The 21,954-nt window shown below is 32.8% G+C and overlaps 1 protein-coding gene across 1 annotated transcript; it reads right to left on the minus strand.

The window, feature by feature from the left end:
* Positions 1–17,254: 17,254 nt before the first annotated feature.
* On the minus strand, positions 17,255–21,573 carry LOC112789746 (putative protein FAR1-RELATED SEQUENCE 10). Its single transcript, XM_072232514.1, has 4 exons — positions 21,216–21,573; positions 17,901–20,245; positions 17,589–17,768; positions 17,255–17,491 (listed from the first exon to the last, which is right to left on the minus strand). The coding sequence occupies exon 2, from the start codon at positions 20,062–20,064 to the stop codon at positions 19,345–19,347; it is 720 nt and encodes a 239-aa protein (XP_072088615.1). The 5' UTR covers positions 20,065–20,245; positions 21,216–21,573; the 3' UTR covers positions 17,255–17,491; positions 17,589–17,768; positions 17,901–19,344.
* Positions 21,574–21,954: the final 381 nt, after the last annotated feature.

Here is a 21,954-nt window from a genome sequence, read left to right on the forward strand (position 1 = left end):
AATTGTATTATTTACTCTTAAAAAAATAAAATAAAATACCTTAGTTAATTAGAATTATATAAGTACTAATTTGAATTGATTTTTTTTAATGAAAAAAGTACTCATTTTTTTAAAATAAAATATTTTTATTCAATTTAAAACTATTTAAATACTTCTTAAAAAACAGTATTTTTATTTTAAAAAAATAAATTATTTACTTTTTCTAAAAGTTAAAAATACCTTACTTAAAAAAAAACAAAACGAACGACATTTTCTTTTTAAAAATTTATCTAAATATAAAATAATTTTTGTCTGTTAGATTTTTTTAAAAAGATAAAAAATAAGTAATTTTTTAAAATTCAATTCAAATTAACTCTAAGTGATGGTTTTAAATGGATTAGTTGAGTGAAAAAAAAAGTAATTTTTTAAAATAAAATATTTTTATTAAATTCTAATTACGTTTAGATATATTTTAAAAAATATTTTTATTAGAAAAATAAATTATTTATTTTTTAAAATTAACAATATCTTATTTAAAAAAAATAAAAATAAAAGACATTTTTAGTCTTTGAAATTTCTATTTAAAAATTTATCTAAATATGAAATAACTTTTTTTTTTTAAAAATAGTCCCAACTGAGCCTTATTTTAAAAAATATATATATATATATATATAAGAGAGCTTTTAACCTTCTAGATAAGAGTGAAGAGGGAGAAAAAGAGGAGAGAATTTAATAAAATTAAAAAAATATTAATTAAGCCAAAAATAATAAATTTAGCAAAACTTTTAAATATTACTAAATTTATGTTGTTGCTGTATAATTATCCACTTATTTTTAATATATATTTTACACAAATACTCGATTTTTAGTATAGCATAATTAGTTTGTAAATTATATTTTGAATTGAACATTGGTAAAGGAAGAATCATAATTTATAAATTATTTAATAATAAGAATTTATATATCATTGTAAATTTAATTTTTTACTTCTAATACAATTGACATACTCTTTCTCAGATAGAATTGCTTATTATGGTCACCATCAAGCTAATATAAGCACTCAAATAAATCCTATTTCACTTCAATTTGATGCTGATTTGTGAAAAAAAATTCCATCTCTTAAGTGATTATTTCATTTAATTTGTGTACATATAATTGTAATTGTAATTGTACTTCTAATTTTTGCAACATAGATCATCACCATCATCTTCCTCTTCCTCGGTGAAGAAACAAAGTTCCAACGATACATTATGCATTGGTCCGGCAAGGTTATCTCTGGATGAAAATGCGTTGTACAAGAAATCCTTGTCTTCTTCACGTAGAAACCACCAAGATTACTATTCTAACGTCTCGAATTCAGTTGAATCGGAAACTGGTTATTTCAATTCTCCATCAAGAACTACATCATCTAGAAAACTTGGTAGAGAGGTTCCTTCCAAGTACATGGTGATGACCACTGATGCAGCATCGTTCGATGAGTCCATGCTATCAACGGCGAAGAACAAGAACACAATGTTGCAGAAAAGCAGCTCTATAAAGAGGGTAAACTCGCTTGTTAATGGGTACAAGAGTTCAATGTCTCAGTGGGCGTTATCTCCTGGGAGATCAGGGTCACCAACTATGTGTGTGGACAAGAAGGATAAACTACCGTCTTCGTTTTCGAGCTTGAGGCCTCAGAAGAATAATAAGAGCGTGGAGAAGATTCTGAGCATGGGTTTTGATCTATTCAGGACAAAGAAATCTTCTTCATCTTCTAACTCTGAGGATCTTCATTTTCTACGCTTGCTTGATAATCGTTTCATGCAGTGGCGGTTCGCTAATACTAGAGCTCAGGTTGTGAACGAAAATCTTACTCATACGGTTCAGGTATGTCTTTAACTGTAAAATCGTTAATTATGGATAGTATCTTGTCATGAATCCATTTCTTTTAAAGTGTTAAGTTTAGATAGATAGATATACATAAAGAAAACTGGAATAGTTGATTTGAAATTGAATAATCAATAAAAATATAACTTATATAGATTAATAGCAAAAGGAATACATGGATTTTGATGGTTTTGTGAACTGTGAATGTTTTTTCAGAGTAATTTAATATGTGCTTTGGATGGTCTGACAAAGTTGAGAAATTCAGTGATGCAAAAGAAGATACAGCTTGAGAGGGAAAAGCTTAGGATGAAGCTCAACCTTGTACTACGTTCTCAAGTAAGTATAATCAAACTCTATCACAAGAGTGAGTTTCCCAAATGCAATATATTAATTAATTAAATTCTTCAATTCATGTTACTTGATATATCGGAAGATGAAGCTATTGGAAACATGGGGAGCTATGGAAAGGCAACACATGGCAGAAATTGCTGCAATGAAGGACTTCTTGCATTCTGTTGTTTGTAAAGTTCCGCTTTTGGAAGGTGCAACGGTATGTATGTCTTTTTTTAAAAATATTTTTGTACATAAACGGACTTATATTTTAATTTGGTGAAAAATTTATTTATCTTTGTAATAAAATATCATAATAAACTTATTTATCCTTTATCTTTTATATAAATTTTTTATTTTTAAATATTGAAAAATAAATTTGATTTATATATTTTTAGTCAAAATATCACAAAAGTACATTGTAATTAACATCAGATCTTAATGGACTATATAATCTCTCAGTGTATAATGATTAATGAATGAAAACTATGGTTTAGTATAAAGAAATGTTCATTAAAAGTCTTAATCTCACAGGTGGACATACAATCAGCATTCATTGCTGAGCGGCAAGCATCTGATCTCACAGATTCCATCAACTTAATGTTAAATAGTTTTTCACTGCCGGTATGTTACGTTACGTAATTCCTCACTCACTTCTAATGTATCATCCTCTTAATTTATTTATAGTATGATTTTATTTTTTCATATATAAGTTGAGAAACTAATAGTAGCTAGCAGACTAAATAAATGAAAAAAAAGAAGTAACACATGATTTTCTCTGTTATTATCTTGTGACTTTGAGTACTTAAAAGTTTTAATTGAAATTGAATCATAATTCCTTCAAAATCAGGCTTATAAGACTGCTGAGTTGGTATCAGAATTAGCAGAAGTTGTTGCACAAGAGAAGTTGCTCTTAGAGGAATTCTATGACCTTTTCCATGCCGTACGTGTCCTTGAGGTAAAAATATATAACCAATTTCATTGTTACTTTTTTTTTCCATGTTATGTTCCTGTTATTCTTTTTTAGCAGGAAAAAAATTACGATAATACTAGAGGAACAAAAAAATAGATTAAACTTATCTTATTTAGTATTATTACTAAATAAGATAAATTCTGCTTGATTTTGACTAATTTTTTTGTTACCAAACATTTCCGAAACAAAAACAAACCTTATTCCATTCAACATACAGAAAAGAACTTGGTTATTCTTATTTTGGTATTATCATATTACTTTGAAATTGAAACATTTTATTTATTAATTTATTTTTAAACATGCAAACTTTATTATGTTGGTTGCAGCTCAGAGAAAGAAGCTTGAAGTGCAGCCTCATTCAACTTCAATGATGAGAAATATATATGGAATTCTGCATGTTAAAGATCATTTTGTAGTATGTCATCTTGTAAATAACAATAAGCACATTTATTAATAGACATGATATATAAGCTACAAATTTAAGTTCAGAGTTATAGAGATATTTGTATACAAAGGCTGCAGATGCAACATCTATTTAATAAACACATGCAGGAGTAGTTTATGTAACATTGTTCCCTACTTCCCTTTGATGGCGTGATTTTGAACTGTGCTATACACTGGTGTCAATTATTTTCTATGAAACTCTTTATATTTATTGTTGTTGCATTAATTATATCACTTTAGAAAGAGGCAAGTTCATTTCATTGTTCAACTAGATTATGTTGAATTTAAAATGAATGCATTGAATGTTGAAATCTTTTCAAGGCAACGATGTTTAAGTGGTCATGAATCGCAGATTTTGACTTCTTTTTCACCTTATGAGATAGAAAGATTCATACTCTTTCCAATTGTAGCACCATAAGAAAAATGAATTTTAGAGATAAACCTTTAGCGGCAATAACATAATGGTGACTGTTTCTTTTATTTAAGTTATATTTTTATAGTCATTATATATTTGCCATTAACAACTATAGGATGAACCTACATAGTTGTTTAAGAGAGATTAGTTAATTTTTTTAAACGAATTGGATAAAATACCAAAAGAAAAAAAAACCTTGAACTCATTTTTTCGTATGTATTGAACAAGAATGTTTAGAAAACAATAGAAATTAGTCTATATTAATCTATAGTTATCTTATTTTATATTTTTTAATTATTGTTAAAATAAATATATAATATTAATAATGGGTTAATAATATAATAAATATGTAGTTATAAATATTGCATAAATAAAATTATGTTTGGATTATTGTTTCATTAGAATTATTAGGAATTTTGTGGTAGTCACTATGCTGTTGAATGCAACAAGTAGCTCAAGCAGAGTTGCGAAGAAAATGAATATTTTCAACTTTTTAATTAGTGTGCAATAGTTGTGAAAATATCAAAAATTAGAGTAAAGTATATTTTTTTTCTTAAAATTTGGGATGAGTTTAAATGTTATCTCTAATATTTAAATTATTTAAATATTATTTTGTTGTTAATAATATATTAATAGAATTAATAGTAAGATAATATTGATGAGACGATTTTAAAATGTTAAAAATTTAAATAAAACGATACATTATTGTTAGAAGAATTACCAAATCAAGTAGAATGAAAGTCAAATTTAATTGCATTACCAATTCAAAGAAAATGAAAGTAAATTATGCATTTTTGTCTTTAATGTATCAAATTTTTTTAATGTTTAATTTAAATAAATTTTAATTTTATCCCTCAATAATATTAATTTTTTACGCTACATAATTATTTAACTATTTTTTAATCACATCTAAATAAATTACTTTTAATCACATTATTTTTATTCTAAATAAATGTATTGATTTGTTTTAATTTCTTATTATAATTTTGGTTCTAATTTGTTATTATAATTTTGTGTGCATTATTTGATTCTGATTTATTATTATATTATTTTTGTGACTAGTACTAATTGATATTCTCTTTGCAGACATTATGAGAGGTAGAGATGTCACCGATTGACCACGTGGTCATGGTAGAGACAGGAGTTCTACTGGAACTCCTGGGACTTCTCAGTCGACCCCCTCTACACCGACTACCCCTGTGATGTCACAAACAATAGGTGCACAGGACCAGCCGTTCATTATGGTCCATAACTCAAACTACGCGGCTCCTACTGCTACACCACCCCCATAATTAGGAAGTAGTCCATCTGCTTCATCAGTTTGGACTCCTCTACCACCTTCATCCGCTTAACAACGCACTACCTCGACGATGCCGCCTCCAACGACAAACACCGTGGTGCCGAAATCCTCTCACAGATCTTAATTAGATGTCCCTCCACCATCTCTCATCGTATAGATGTTGATTTGGCCTGATGAAACTTCGGCATGAGTACTATGTTAAGTCTTTTATATGCAAACCATTTTAGTTAGTCAGTTTAATTTAGTTACACTCAATTTTACTAGTTTTAGTGGATTTAGGTTGTTAAAATAGGTTTGATTCAATTTAATAGGTTTGAAATGCTTATTGTGTTTGATAATTCTTGATTATTGATGGATGTTGCTGCTTGATTGTTAATTCTTGTTTGTTGATTGTTGATAGATGTTGTTGTTTAAGTGAATTGTTGATGGATGTAGTTTTTAGTGCATTCTAGTTATAAATAAAACTCTGCTGAAATTCCTAAAAAAATATAAATAGAACTGAAGTTTATAGATTACTTCGAAGTACTTTTTAGTAAACTACTAAACCTAAGTTTTTCATTGATAGGTTTGTGCCAAATAACAATTCATGTACACAGGAGTGTACTAATGTCCACTTTGAGACATTCATTTGCCTCTGCCACTAGTTGGCCCGTCGATCCCGAGGACGGTATGGATTTGAGGGAGCAGGTGCTGCTCCTCACCCAGAGCCTTTACCAACAGACTTAGCAGTTGCAAGAATCTGAGGAGAGATATCAGTCGATCCTCTCACGTATGACAAAAACAAATGATCTCACACTGGAGTGGAGGCAGGAGCTGGAGCGGCTTCAGCAGATGGAGTAACACATGGCGTCGTACAAAGATCTGATGTGCACTGGTGGCAGAGGCACTGTTGGTGGAAGTGGCGCTAATGGAAGGGCACATACATCACCACCTAGGCCGCCGCCTCAGTAGCAGGACCAGCGGGATGACTTTCAATGACTAGGATTTTTTATACACTATTTGATTGTATCATATCCTCTGTTATTTGGCTTTTCATTTTATTTATACACTTGATAATTTAACATAATTGCCTTCTATTATTTAGAATTTGACTAGTAATTATGTAAAAAATAAATTTAAATAAAAAATTTAAAATTTGACCACTAATTTCATCAAAAAAATATATGAAAAAAGTTAAACTTACTATCGGATTTTTCGAAGAAAATATCCGACAGTAATAATGCGGGAACAAAACAGTTTGGTGCCAAAGTTGCCGTCGGAAAAAATCCATTGGTAAATGACAGTAGATATTCCTAGCTTAAAAAACCAATTATGTCGTAAGTTACCGGTGAACAACAAAATCTGAAGGTAAACATTTATCGACGAGGTTTATACCATCGGATTGAAGCCGACGAAAAATCCGACAGTAAATTCATTTCCGGCGGATTATTTTCATTTTTTGCCGATAAATTCGATGGTATTCAGCGATTTTTCTACAGTGCAGAATGCTCCCTTTAATGTAGATGCATTAGTTCTAAAACTTCAAATTTGAGTGGTGAGAGTGCCGAGTATGGTTCGATTGGTGGGTTCTCTCTCCTTGCTTAAATCTTTGGCTGGTTATTCCCTTTTATATGAGATAATGCCTCCAAAACTTGATTATAGGTAAGAGTTAGCACCTTGAATAATGAACTATCTATGTTCTTCTTCTTCCAAGAAATTGAAGCAGAAAATTAAGGTTGAAAATTAGAGTTGAATGGCATAGAGGAGATATGGACAACAACGGTGGTTGTGACAAGGTCATGAGACCTTCAGTGTGTTTGCAAAATCAACACCCTTAATCTTGTACTTTGATCTCAAGTTTAATTTCAAACCCTTGGATGTGAATTAGTAAAAGCAACTTCTATTTTTCTTCTTCTTACTAGAATGGTGCTTCTTCTCTAAAGTAGCTTCAACAAGCTATTGTGCATGCACAAGAATAGTAAATTTGCTTTACCTTTTTTTTTTTTTTCTGAACATCGTTGACTTAAGAATTTAAATTTTTGCTCTATTTATTTAACTTAGCCTCCAATCTTTTGCTTTTTCCTTCTTTTTTCATTTTGGTACTTAATCAAAACAAGCACTTTCATTTTAGCTTGAGTCACGCTTCTGAACTTGCTTATTTGCTTGTGAAGTATAGTAATGTTGGACATAGTTTAACAACATTTTTTTGCCCCAAAACTAGCAGCAATAGGCCTTTCTTAAATGTCTTTGTTGAGCAAGATAATTCAGCAAGTTGTTCTTTTGTTTAGTGTCCAAAGTTCAGCCCAATATTTTTAACACATTAATATTTATTATGGGCCTACACAATAAAACCTACTTCAAATAATTTTAGGGGTGTTGCTACGATATAGAAATTCATATAGTTATACACATAAAAAAGTACGTGATGCATAATCATTTGTTGTCTGATAACCCCAATATGCTTGTTCCACATATGATTTAACAGCTGGGTCAGTCTTTGAAAGACAAAAGCTGAAAGGCTACTACGAGATGGTCAGAAGTTGCAGTGAATTAATTTAAAAGATTGCAGTAGATTAGTAATTAATTAAATGATTTGTTAAACAGTATAAAAAGCATAATGAATTCATTGTTTTTATTGCGGGCCGTAGGTCGTAATTGGTTTTCGGACCATGAGTGTATTTTATGCTTTTAGTTTTATTTTGTTGGGTTAAGTTTATTGTGATTCATATTTGTTATTGTTACGTTGTACTACTTGGACAAAAAATGTATGGACTTTTTGGTCGAATATTGAGACATGTCCTAAGATGAAACTAGTCTTTGTTTGTTTGACCAGGAGTTTATGATCCTACTCAAATAAACTAGGATATAAAGAATTGTAACAACCTGAAGCAAAAAAGAAAAAAAAACGATTGTAGCTACAAGAGCAAAACAAAATTGATGTAACAAGGGTACATGTTGGGTAATTTTTTTAGAAACAGATGAAGATTAAATGTAAAAAATTTGATTAGTGGAGATAAAATATGCATACAATAAAAAATATTTTTGTAATTATATTTATTATTATAAATATAATAAATTTTTGAATAATATCAAAAAAAAATTAGAACACTAAAATAATCATTTAAATAACAACATATAAGTTAATTAATCATATAAACAATAGCCTACTAATAAAGCAACATTGCAAAATCAAAATTAAATACAATTTTAGAATCAATTTATGAAAGAAAAAACAAAAAGCTACCGATAAAAACAGTAGTGAAGTCATATACACACAACACACCACTGTGCCTTTAAATATAATTTCTTCTTTGATTTTGTGGTAAAATCAAAGGTTAAGTACGATTTTGGTCCTTAAGATTTAGGTCAAAAAAATTTTTCGTCTCCAACTTTTTTTTATATACAAAATAGTCTCTAAGATTTATCTTAGTTTTAAAATCGTCCATGAAGTTTGACTTAGTTTTAAAATTTTGGCGGCAGAAGTAGAGATAGAGGTAGATCGTGGACAGCTGTTTCTTCTTCTTCCCTTCCCCCTTCCAGAAGTAGAAACACGCTTCTTCTCCTATTTTTTTATGTTAAAAATTTTTTTGTTACGGATAATTTGGTCCAAAATCTTAAAATTTAAGTAAAAAGAATGATGTTGTATACCAAAAATAGTTGAGAACGGAAAAAAATTTAGACCTATATCTTAGTAACTAAAATTGTACTTAACCTTAAAATTAATCGCACGAATAAGAAAAGAAAAAACGTACAACAAAGACATAAAATTTAATTTCCTCTACATATATGAAACAACTCTTACTTCATACTTCATTAGGGTTTAGTGAATAAGGGGTGGAGGAATATTGATAAGTGTGTAGGGTTTATGGTTAAGGAGGTAGGAGATATGATGAGTAGGGTATAGTATGTTTTATGATTTAGGGTTTGGTATTTTAGAAGTTAGAGTGTAGGGTTTGTTTATATGGTGAGTATAGGATAGAATTTAGGATTTAGAGTTTATAATTTAGGATTTTGTAGTTCTGTAGGATTTTAGTGTTTAGAGTTTAAGGTTAATGATTTTAGGGTTAAGAGTTAAGGCTTAGGGTTTTAACTTTTTGTTTAGGGTGTAGAATTTAGAATTTAGAATATAGAATATAGGGTTTAGGATATGAAATTTTATAGTGTATGATTTTACCATTTAGAATTTAGAGATTTATAAAACTATTCTAATCGAGAATTTAATAATAAAAATATTAGCACAATTATATTAATAGAAACTGATTATGGACAAGTGTTATGCAATTATTATTAATTTTTTTTAAAAGAGTTCTGGTGTTTTTTGTTGATTAATTAAATAATTATTATGTAATCTATAAAACACGTAATATGTTGGTGAAAGGTTTGGTATTAAATAATAATAATAATAATAATAATAATAATAATAATAATAATAATAATAATAATAATAATAATAAATAGCGAGTAACTATTAATTTACCAATAATGACGATAAATAAATTATAATTTAAATAATATTTAATAATTTGGGTAAATTAATTTTATATATTTTAATATTTTTAAAATATTTTTTTTAGTTTAATTATTTTGTGAGTTCCTATAGAATCTCTAAATTTTTAATTAAGTCTTTGTATTTTTTTTCTTTTCAATTAGATTCCTACACTACTTTTAAGTTTGTAATGATATCCTTTTCGTGTTAAAAATGTTAAAAGTAACATAATGTTTTTACGAAGATACATGCGGTTAAAGAATTAATTAAATTTTTAATTATAAATATCTTCAATTTATGAAGAAATATTTAGTTAACTCTAATATTTTTTACATTAGGAAGGATTTAATTACAAAATTAAAGCAATGTAGGGATCTAACTAAAAAAAAAAATATAAGGACCTAATTAAAAATTTAATAAAACTGTAATGACCATCAGAATAATTAAACTTTTTTTTATGATAAACCATATATTTGCAACGATCAATTAAAATTCCTAGATCTGTGTATAATGTGCGGATATGAATTTTTATTAACATGTGATCATAGATGATTCAATACGTTAATTATGTGCATATTTTAAAAGTGTGTTATTCCTTGCTATGCCTGCGAAAATATTTTAGTTAGGGTCATTTTTTATGGTGATATATATATATATATATATATATATATATATATATATATATATATATATATATACCAGCTAAGAGCTAGATTTTAGATTCCAGATGCGACTGCTGTTACAAGACAAAAGACCGGGAAAAGGAAAATTATATATATATATATATATATATATCAAACCCTAGTTTGGTTACCCCAACTAAAGTATGTGACTCACTTCAATTCGATGATATTGTTCTATTGAGCAAATAATTTATCCAATAGGATGAAGCGTATATCAATGAGAATCTCTCTTTCATCAGTGCAGCCTTTCACGATTAATGTGACTATACAAAGAGATATGGTAGGTGATAATAGGTGACAATATTTTTTTTTTTGGAAAAATCTCACTTGATGTCGAGGTAATATCACGTAGTAGTAAATTAGAGATTGAAGAAATTTAATTTTAAATAGTGTTTTGTAGGGCTTGCCTTCATAATTTTCGGTTATTTATTTAAGAAAAATGAATAGAAAATAATATCCTTTTAAAAATAATTTTAAAGAACTAATGAGATTAATAATTACTTTGAGACCAATTAATAAATTAAGAATTATTAAACATGCTTTACACCAGTTGGTAAATCTCTTAAAGACTATATTTCACTAAACACAACTTTTAGTGTAATTAAAGAATATATTTCATTAAACATAACTTTTAATGTAAGTAATGAAATTAAAGGCCGTTCTATCATAGTTAAATATTCCTCTTTTTTGTAAAAAATTTTAAGTGGTCTTTTGTATATCAGATCCACTGCCAGTTAATATTTTATAGAGATGCGTTGGCATAATTAGGGTTCATGATGTTAATTATAGAAATTTTGTCAGTATGAGTACTTGTTTATACTTTTTTGGATAGAGAAATAAATAAATGCATGCAACATTTTTGACAAAAAATTGTCGTAGTTAGGACGAGACCACTAAAAGACAACGTGACTAGGGTTTGGAAGTGGGTTCACGGGAGGGGGTTGGGCTATTTATTGAGGAGGGTCATTATTTTTAGAATCATACAAATCTCTCACCACCACCTAAACGTTGTAAAATTTTACTAAAGTGGTAGTTAGAAAATGCAGAGTGGGCGATACCCTTATTACGCCGTAAGGAAGGGCGAATCCCCTGGGATATACACCACTTGAACAGAGTGTGAGCAACAAGTGGTTGGTTTTAGAAACAATGAGTACAAAGGCTTCTGGGGGTTGGAAGAGGCGCAGTCTTAGCTACGGGCAAGGGAAATCAGGCTCCATGAAAACCTTCCATCGCATGGAAAAATACTGACTGTGTATGACATGGATTTGCCCCGTTTGCTTCGTGAGGTTACCATTGCATTAGGTGAGAAGTTTGACGGTGCGGGCAGTAGTGGTGGCAGTTTTGGTTTTCGTAAGTTTCTATGGATTATGTCTTTTTTTCCGTGGTTTTATTTGGTAGTATTTATTTCCGTTATTTTGGATGTAGGTGGCCAATCCAGCATCATGACTAATGGGAGTACGTTCATCCACGTGGAGGACATGGAATTGATGCTACTAAGGATTTGCGCGCTTCTGCATATCGGAAGTCCTATATATGTCCCACAACCGCCTGATTCCAGGGGTGGGGGTTAATGTTCGGCTATATGGTAGTGCTCCCAAAAAATGGCAGAAGGTTAGACTTTGTGGTGTATGGTCCTACATATCCAGATGAGAGAAGTGGCGTTCCTGATGTTGGAACGGGTGTTAGGAGCAACTAGGTATAAGATACATTATTACAATTATAGAGTCATGGTCCGCATGCAAGATCCACATGAATCTTTTAGGGGTGAGGCGGTAGCTGGCTTGAGGGAGCGTGTTCGTGTGTTGGAGGAGGAGAATGCGGATTTGGCAAGCCAAGTGCCAATGTTTCAAGAAATCTTCGACGACTAGTGGTTAGTGATTTGTTATATTAGGGGTTTAGGTGTTCATAACCAAGTCACATGTTGAATCTAAAGTGGTAACATTATTGCATAGCTGGAATTTTTAGTTAGGAAGCACATGGAAAGGTGTTCAATGTAGTATTAACAAGTTTGTTAGGGTTCGTGAAAGTTTTCTTCGTGGTTCGTTAGTATAGTTCGTGCATGGGCTTCTCCTTGTTAATTATGAACATTAACTTTTTTTATTTAACAAGAACCAATGATGACAGCAGTTAATTCTACATTTGTACATATTTTCGTTTAGTTGTGCATGTGCCATAACATTTTAATTATATATTTTATTTTGTGATATCTGTAGGATGAATATATTAAGTCTCTACAAGGGAGGTTTAGTCCTAAATTTTAGTATAAACTTTACTATGACTAAGCATGGCTACATTAAATAATCATGACTCCAAAATAATTTATTCCTAAAATATGTGTATATAAAGTTTCATTCGAAATCATTATTGGTATAATTAAGAAATGATGAAGCATAGATTAAGGTAAAAAATCCAAAACGCTTTATTATGCCAAAAGTAAATTATATACAACCATCATATGGTTTAGTATAAATTACTAAATGCTCATGTTAAAACAAATTGGGTGATATTCACAAAATTAAAAGGTAAATCCTAACATGATTTAGTATTAATAAAAAATTTCATTTGGAGGGGTAAGGCATCGTTTGTTTCGTAAATTAGAAGAAAATGTGATTGAGACTGTTATAGTCACATCGTAATTGTCATCTCAAGTATGTTTATCCCGTCAATCATGAGCGGCAACTGCAAGGCATCTCAATGGTCATTGGGTTTAGGGAGTGATAATGCGTCGAGAGCATTTTAATCTTCCAGTCAAAAGCATTCTCCCTAATTTGTGCTTGGAACCTTTTGTACTATTCTAATACAAAGCTTCATAAAAAATGGTGTGGGCGGGTGGATGGGACAATTCTTATTTGGGCCTTCTGACTGAGACCAACCCGACTATTTATACGAGAATTGGGTTAAGTATTATATCATAACTCATCCTCGCATGTATTAACGAGCTTCAGTTTGTGACAAAAGACAACTTTGGTCGTGCAAGTCAACAGAATGGAAGGTTTAAGGGAATCAGAGAAGAAGGAGGATGCTAATCACCCCTCCACAGCAGATTCTGGCGCCGACTGCATAGGGTATGGAAACTTTTCTTCCACAACACCTCTTTGCATCTTGGTTCATTGTCGGGATTAAATCTAAGATATGTTTGTTTCAGTGGCATTCCAGAACTGACGGCAGAAGACTTAAAACCAGGCGAGGATCCGTTGGTGGTAATTTTCAACAAACTTCGCCGGGTCAGCTGCACTTATCCATTTCGTCAACGGCGATATTGTGTTATATTGTTTTTTGTTTCATACTACGTTGACTTGCATGATGGTGTTTTTGAGCAGCATCTTGTGGAAAATGATAGCACCACACGAGCATTGCAGGCTTCCCAGGCCCGTACCTTGAAAACGCTTTCTGACTGCATCACGAGCCATGGGAAAATACTAGAGATTTTTTGAAAAGAATATGCGGACCGGCGCAGGAAGCAGCATCCCAAAGCTGGGATTGAACTGTGTGAGGCTGACTGGCCTGGAAAGAAAGAGGCGGTCGTTGCAAAGAAAGATATGACTACAAGGTCTCGGGCAACAAAGACGGTGGTGTTGAAACAGGTCGCTCACTCAGATCATCCACTGAAGGTATTTTCTCATTCATCTATTTAACCATATTGTGCAATCTTCCGTTTCACCATGGGATGATATGAGGTTTTCTACTTTACTATATAGAGAAGGCTAGACTTTGACAGCAGCGACGACGACCATGGGAGAAAAGTGCCGGGGGAGCAACTGGGGGATGTTACACTTGTTCGAGTTAACAGAGATGGGCTATTGTCGTCGGATGATATGCCTAAGGTATTTGTATATGCTTTCGATTTTCTGCCCAGTTAGCGATAGTTGATGTCTTAGTCTGTAGTATGCTGTGTTAATAGTTTTTGGATGTAGAGTTCAGACCACCGAAGGGGATGAAATTTATCGCAACGGAACTTGCCGTTGCGACCTACATTTTTGCCAGAGACCTGGCACAGGGGTACGTCTTCCAGATTAACTCGTGTTGGTGTGCATGTATGTTTCTAGCCATGTGAATCCCTTGACAATTGTGGACTATCCGCAAACATTATTTTCGATTTTCTTTTTAGCGAGATATTATATTCTAACGAACACTGCCATGGTGCCAGACATGCATTTTGGTCGTTGCGTCCCTATGAGAAGGTTATGGACAATGTAAATGGTGACTTTTAACATGTTATTTGTAATGAGCATTCGTCTGTTTTTAAAAGGAATGGTAATTGTTCTTTTGACGACCAAGCAGTATTCGACTTCAGCCATTTTTTATTTTTTTATACATGCTTAGGTTATAAACCTTGTAGCAACCATGCTGAATGATGAGCATCATGATTCTGTATGGTGGCTTCCAACCACATTTGCTGTAAGTGTCCGTTGAACCGATAACATGATAAAGACATCCTTAGCGTAGATGTTACATGAAGTCATTCATAATCCTTATTCTATTGATGTAGCAAATTGCTTTGAACCTTTCAACTAATTGCAAAGAAACTCTGGCCTTTATTCGTCAGAAATACATGAAGTATGTTGACGAGACGGCAAAGGTTAGACTGTTAACATAGTTGGTTTTAAGTCAAAACAGGCAACTCATGACTTAATGGCTAAATACGTTGTTTTATTTCATCACAAATTTACATCCCCTTAAACAAGGATCAACACTGGTATCTTATGGTTGTCGACTTGCGCGAAAAAGCTTTTATATATCTGGACTTTGCTAAGGACATTGATGCGCGTGAAGATAGAATGGATCAGATGGAGTACGTGATATGCAGTTGCCTCATGGTTTTTCCATATAGTGGTATTTAAATTTATCAAACATATTTGTGGTGTAAATTTAATTAATGATCTGTACATTCACTTCATTATTTTATGTTTAACTATTTTTAAGATAAACTTACGTACTCTTCTTATTTTATATAACCATAGTTATTTCCAAAGTTATAAGTGGTCTAAAATATATATTTCATTCAAATCGATTCAAAATATGATTATAAAGTATAATTTTTTGGCGTGAGGTACATACATAATAAATTCTAAAAACCTTTTGTAAAAGACTAGAATATATTTTAATTGTTACTTAGAATTAAGTACTCTACTTCATTTGAAATAATTAATAATATTTTCAATATTTAAGGTTACTTCATGACATATATATGGGTAAAAATTATTTTCCTAACACTATTTTTCATTTTTTGTTGGTTAAATACATAATAATTTATTCTTTTTATCACGCATATATGTATCTTATTTATACCTTGCTTATCACTGTTATGTTTGGGCATCCAAATTTTCAAGCAGGCATTTTTCCTTTTTAGGCTGCTCAAGGAGAGGAAAATTTATAGGAAGAAGGAGAACAAATGTCCAGAAAGGTCAGACTTTGAGGTTCGAGAGCCCATGACCAGCCAACAACGACCAAAATCGTGAGCACACTATATCCTATGCCTCTTATAAAATTCAGTAATTTAAATGAAAATAATATTTTGAGTTTGTTGGTGTTGAACGTACTACCCTTAATCAGACTAGACTACGGGGTCTGGGTTACGCAATGGATGCAACTGTCTGAATTGTGGACCTCATATGATCTCGAGGTTCAAGACCATTTTAAAATTATGATACCCTTACATTACTTATGTAGGGACTCGTTAAACTATGTTAACAAACAATTATTCTTCGCATATTGTAAATGACACCCACCGAATACAGTTAGCGGTGGATTTGGTCATGTCAAGAGCCAACCCAATAAGGCCCAAAATCTGTCAAAGAGCAATTGAATACTGGGATAATGTTGTGCGGGATTCTGGTCAAAAGCCTCAGAAGGCAACCGACAACAAATCCCCAAAGTCATCACCGGTGATTAGCATCATCAGTCAAAGCCCAACCATATAGGCGTCTTTTGACGAGGACTTAGTTACACTATTTTGTGAAGATGTATGTACTTGAAGTGGACGTCGTGAATGACATGTTATCCTAAGCCTTAGTAATGCGACCCGAAAAATAACAGTCCTTGGCTCATTCCCTTTTGGTTGTTTTCTGACTTGCATTACTGCAAACATAGATCCTAGTCCACACTAGTTTGCATGCACAACTCTGATAAGACATACAAGACTTTATCTCATATTAAGCATCTTAGGCTAAGACTTTATATTACGTTATTATATATGATATCAACATTTGCGTAATCCCATTTTTAAGATAATTAAAGAAAAAAATCAACATTCTTTTATGTCAAGAAGTTAAGGAAAACGATAACAGGGAAGAGGCCATTAGATTCTGCACTTTTGATCTCGACATTTAATGAAGCATATTTGCATATGACTTCCAACGAAGCTACCTCTTTTATTTTAGACTCTCAAAAAATAGTCTTCAACTTTCCTTTGATTAGTTCATCTATTTTTCATTTGTGTCTGTTCCTTATTTGTCTGGCAATTAGTTTTCTTCTTTTAATTAGTTAGGCTTGCACATCTGGCTTTCACTATCTTGTGAACATGTGCGTAGCTGATGGGTCCATTTTTTAATGGATTCATTATTTCTTGGAGTTAAGAGAATTCATTTAGAAGGCTTCCCCAAATGTATATCGTGGACTATAGGAATTATTGATAAGTATCAATTGGGCCTTTTGGCATTTTTTAATCCTCTCATACATTTTTCAGGATCGAATTGAGAAAAAAAACCCAAAACCCAATTGTTGCTAAATAAAGACATACAACGGTAATGATTCTTTTTTTTTTTGTAAAAAGAATGGCAATGATTATCAGCCAGATAAGTTACGAGGCCAAAGGAAGGCAAAAGTCAATTTAAAGGATGGAAAAGTTAGACCACACCCACGAGGCATCACCTCCATAAAATCGCCATTTACACATAAGCATTCCAAAGTCCACAAAGCAAGTATGCCAAAAAAAAATAACAGACAATAAAGCAATCACACCCCTCCCCCCGCATCACCTTGTCGAACCAGACTTGGCTTCCATTCCTGGATTCAGCTTCCTCAAAATATCCATGACCTACGATGAGAAATATCATCATGATAATATCGATAATGTAAACTACCATTTCAACTAAACACACAACACATATCAGCTGGGAAAAAGATTTAAGCACCTTTGTTTCCCAGTCAGCATCATTCTGATCGCCAAACGATTACATGTTCTGGCATTGAGCTGTGCACACTATCCAATCACCGTTGAATTTGTGGTCACCAATCTGATGTTCTTCCAACACATCAACATCAACACCTGCTCGTGTTACTCCTTTCTTATACTCCACCTCAACATTGTTAACCTAATATGGATTAGTAAATACACAATAAAGTCTTCATGGGTGCACAATTCAGTGGTGGACAAGTTAGATACAATTTTTAATTTTTTTGAGAAATAAAAAATGAAGTATCAACTGATTATGTAGCAAGAATACCTTCGCAGGCTCTGTGTTGAATATATCAGCACCTTCCGTGCCATCTATTCATTAAAAGTCCTCCTGCTAACTGTACACTTCCATTTAGTGTGCCTTGTTTTTCTACAAGTAGTACAACTTCTTTTCTTCGACTTTAACTTCTTCGAAGAAGGGGCTCCTTTCGTTCTAACAACCACAGGGTCCCTAATGCCGACCTCAACCCCCTTCGAAGCACCATCCACAGCTTTAGCATTTCCATTTTTCAGGTCCCTGCAAACATTTCTAAACCCATTCAATGCAACTCTAAACAGCTCTAGCTTCTTGGCACCGACAAAAAGCATCCATTGAGAAGCTGCATGAAGGGCACCATGCCTCAGTAAAATTTCCCTCTCGGAGTCCTCTTTAATGCATCAACATACTGTCTGATGTCTTTGGCATCTTTTCTCCATCTTTTAATTATCAAGCGATCGGGAATAGCATCTAAATGCTCGTATTTCATAACAAAAAACATGTGCCTACAAGGGTACCCCACTCGTTCCCAGAACCGACAACTGCATTCTAACTTAACAATATTTTTCTTGAATAATGTCATAACTCATCTTCCCAGGTTACCATAGACTTCTGTGATATACAACATTGTTGTGGAGACACTCCTTCGACTAACAAAGTTAACCGTGCCCACCTGATCTATCTCTTTTTTAACCTCGTTGAAGACAGCTCGGGTATACACTTTGGCAGCATATCTTTCAATGAAATCCAAGCAACTTGTGATGATCGACATGTTATATAATGTATTAAACTATGCAAGAAGCTCATTGTTTCAGTATTCCCGAACAAGCAACTCAAGATTCTGAATAAGTTCTAGAATGCTATGCCTAGAAGTCAGGAATTTTTTACGTTAGCATTGATTCCCTCGCACCTAGATGTCATCGAAAAACCAGCACAAAACTTGTTCCGTAGATATGCATTGGCCCACATTTTCCACTTCTCGTACATCTGGGAAGCCCATAGCTTGTCACCCAATTCAAAGTCTATCACTGCCTGACACCATTCAGCCTCAAAATCAGCAATTTCCATGTCAGCATATAACCACTTTGCAAACACAACCCGAAACATTTTTTCGTTAGAGTTTGAGGTTACATTTCTTTGTAAGTGGCACGCACACAACCTATGAGTCGCTCGTGGAAAAACTTTTTGCACAGCTGCAATCATTGCATCATCTCCGTCTGTAACAACTACAGACAGTGTCTTGTCACACATTACTTTTATCAGGCTCTCGAGCATTCATGTGTAAGATGGTATGCGCTTATCCAAAACAAGACCAAAGCCAAAGATTGTTGTTTGTTTATGGTTATTCGTGCTAGAGAATATGAACAACAGCCTCTTATATTTGTTTTTTTTAGGTTGAGTCAAACGCAAGGACATCACCAAAATATTGGTAATCAACTCGACTCGCTCCATCAGCTCAGAACAGGTTCGCCAACATACCATCATCGGTGAGGTTGTACCTTGCCATCGACATCAGATCAGCTGTGGCCTTTCCCTCAAGGTATATGACGGCTGCATTAGTGTCACCATCTGTAATCTTATCGCATTTGCTCTTCTCGATGTATTTGTAAGCATCTTTTTTTATGAATCCAAGGAAAGAATACTTCCCAGAAATTCCTGCCATGTACCCAAGTATCTTTGAGGTTGGTAAGCCGTAACGCTGCATCCCATTTATGTGTGCCTTGGCAGAATTTGACATATGACGAAATCCTGGAATCATGTGTACCATTATCCTGGGCATCAGAGGGAGATTATGTTCCAAGTTCACCTTCCTAACCTTCCAGGTGAAAGATACCCTATCAAGATATACTGACAGCTTTGCCTCACAATTCGTGTGTGTTTCTGGACGATGTAATCTTTTTCTATCCACCCGATTGTAATGCTTCTGGTCCCTTAAACCGGCCTTGTTGCAAAAGAATCTTCGCCTTATCAAATTTCCCTCCTCATCTTTCCCATAGTCACCCTTCCGAACCCCAAACCCAAGACGTTTTCCAAGTTTTGCAAAGAAATCATAAGCACGTTCCTCGCTCCGAAAGACCTTCTTACATATATCTTCTGCTGTTAGACCTATGACATCTCCATAATTCTGATACATCATCATCCAAACTGGGCTGGCGAGCGTCAATGTCACACCCATTCTCTACACTATCATTTTTGCAAATTGATCCATTGCTTGCATTCCCAAGTTCCTCGGCACCACCAAACAAACCATTGTTGCCCTCCATTCTCAAGCCAACTTATTGGAATTCCAATCAACTATTTAATTTAACCAGACTACGCTACCCTTAAGTAAACCTCCCAACCGTAAAATCATATTCCTGGAATATCAGTTGGGCACATTAACGACAACAAACTTCAAATCAATTAACATCAAAACATGGCACACGACACATTTTCTATATAATTCTCATAGCATCAATTAACATAACTTCACAACCTGATGCATACACATTTACCGACCAGGGACGCTAAACCAGCTGTCATTCACAGCCAATTAATCTAGTTGGAAAAAAATTGAACCTTACAAATTTCTAACTTGAAGGGTTATATAATCAAACAAGAACCGCTTGATAAGCAATCAACACATTCAAGACTCAAACAATTACTGGAAGGGTTAAATAAACAAACAAGACGCACTTGCTAAGAAATCAAAACATTCAAGAATTAAAGGAGACTAGTCTATCCCATTAAAATATATGTTCAGAACCTGATGCATACACATTTTCTAACTTGTAGCGCTGAAGCATCAGTCATTCCGAGCCAATTAACTTATGCTAGGAAAAAAATTCAATCTTACAATTTTCAAGACATTACTAGAAGGGTTAAATAAACAAACAACACCCACCTACTAAGCAATCAAAACATTCAAAATTCACCAGGGACTAGCTGATCCAATTAATATATGTTCACAACCTAATGCATACACATTTTCTAATGTGGGATGCTAAATCAGCAGTCATTCCGAGCCAATTCTTTTACTTGGGAAAAAAAATCAATCTTACAATTCTCAACAAATTATTGGAAGAGTTAAACAAACAAACAAGACCCGTTTGCTAAGCAATCAAAACTTTCAATACTCAAAAGGGGCTACTTAATCCAATTAACAAACTTTAACCACCAAATACCTGTATACTAAGCACAGAAAAGAATCCCAGTTTGAATCCAATATACATACAATAAATTAAACTAATACATACATTTAACTCAAAGATCCAACATATACAACAAAAATCTAAAAAATTAACTAGAAACAAAATGCAACTGAAGAAGTCGTACATCGGTGCTTACCATGGAATAGAGCCCGGACAAGCAGCAAAGTCGTACGCGTGGAGGTGATAGACAGAACGGAAGTGACAACGACGACAACAAGGCTGATTACAGAGGATCACGACGGTGAGGATACCACGGCTGTGTAGACATTGGCGACTAGAGGAGAACACCTCCTACCACCAAACCTTCGCGACGGCAATGAGAGGAGGGCCGAGCATCACAGACCTTTGACGGCAACGACACCACCCTCTGGCAGCAGAATGCAGTTCTGTGATGATGGTGAGTGAATAGATTGCTAGGGCTGCTATTGATTTTGAGTAAAGGGGATAATAGGGTTTTTTTCTCGGTTAAATATTGTTATTTAAATGATTATTTTAGTATTTTAATTTTTTCTGACATTATTCAAAATTTATTATATTTATAATAATAAATATAATTACACAAATATTTTTTATTTTATGCATATTTTATCTCCACTAATCAAATTTTTTACATTCAATCTTCATCTGTTTCTAAAGAAATTATCCAACATGTACCCTTGTTATATCAATTTTGTTTTGCTCTTGTAGCTACAATCTTTTTTTTCCTTTTTTACTTCAGTACAGCTCTTCATATCTTACTTTATTTGAGTGGGATCATAAATTCCTGGTCAGACAAACAAAGACTTATTTTATCTTAAGACATGTCTCAACATTCCACCAAAAAGCCCGTACATTTTTTGCCCAAGTAGTACATTGCAACAATAATAAATATGAAT

The sequence above is a fragment of the Arachis hypogaea genome, chromosome 3 (genome assembly GCF_003086295.3).
Source record: "Arachis hypogaea cultivar Tifrunner chromosome 3, arahy.Tifrunner.gnm2.J5K5, whole genome shotgun sequence".
Taxonomy (NCBI): domain Eukaryota; kingdom Viridiplantae; phylum Streptophyta; class Magnoliopsida; order Fabales; family Fabaceae; genus Arachis; species Arachis hypogaea.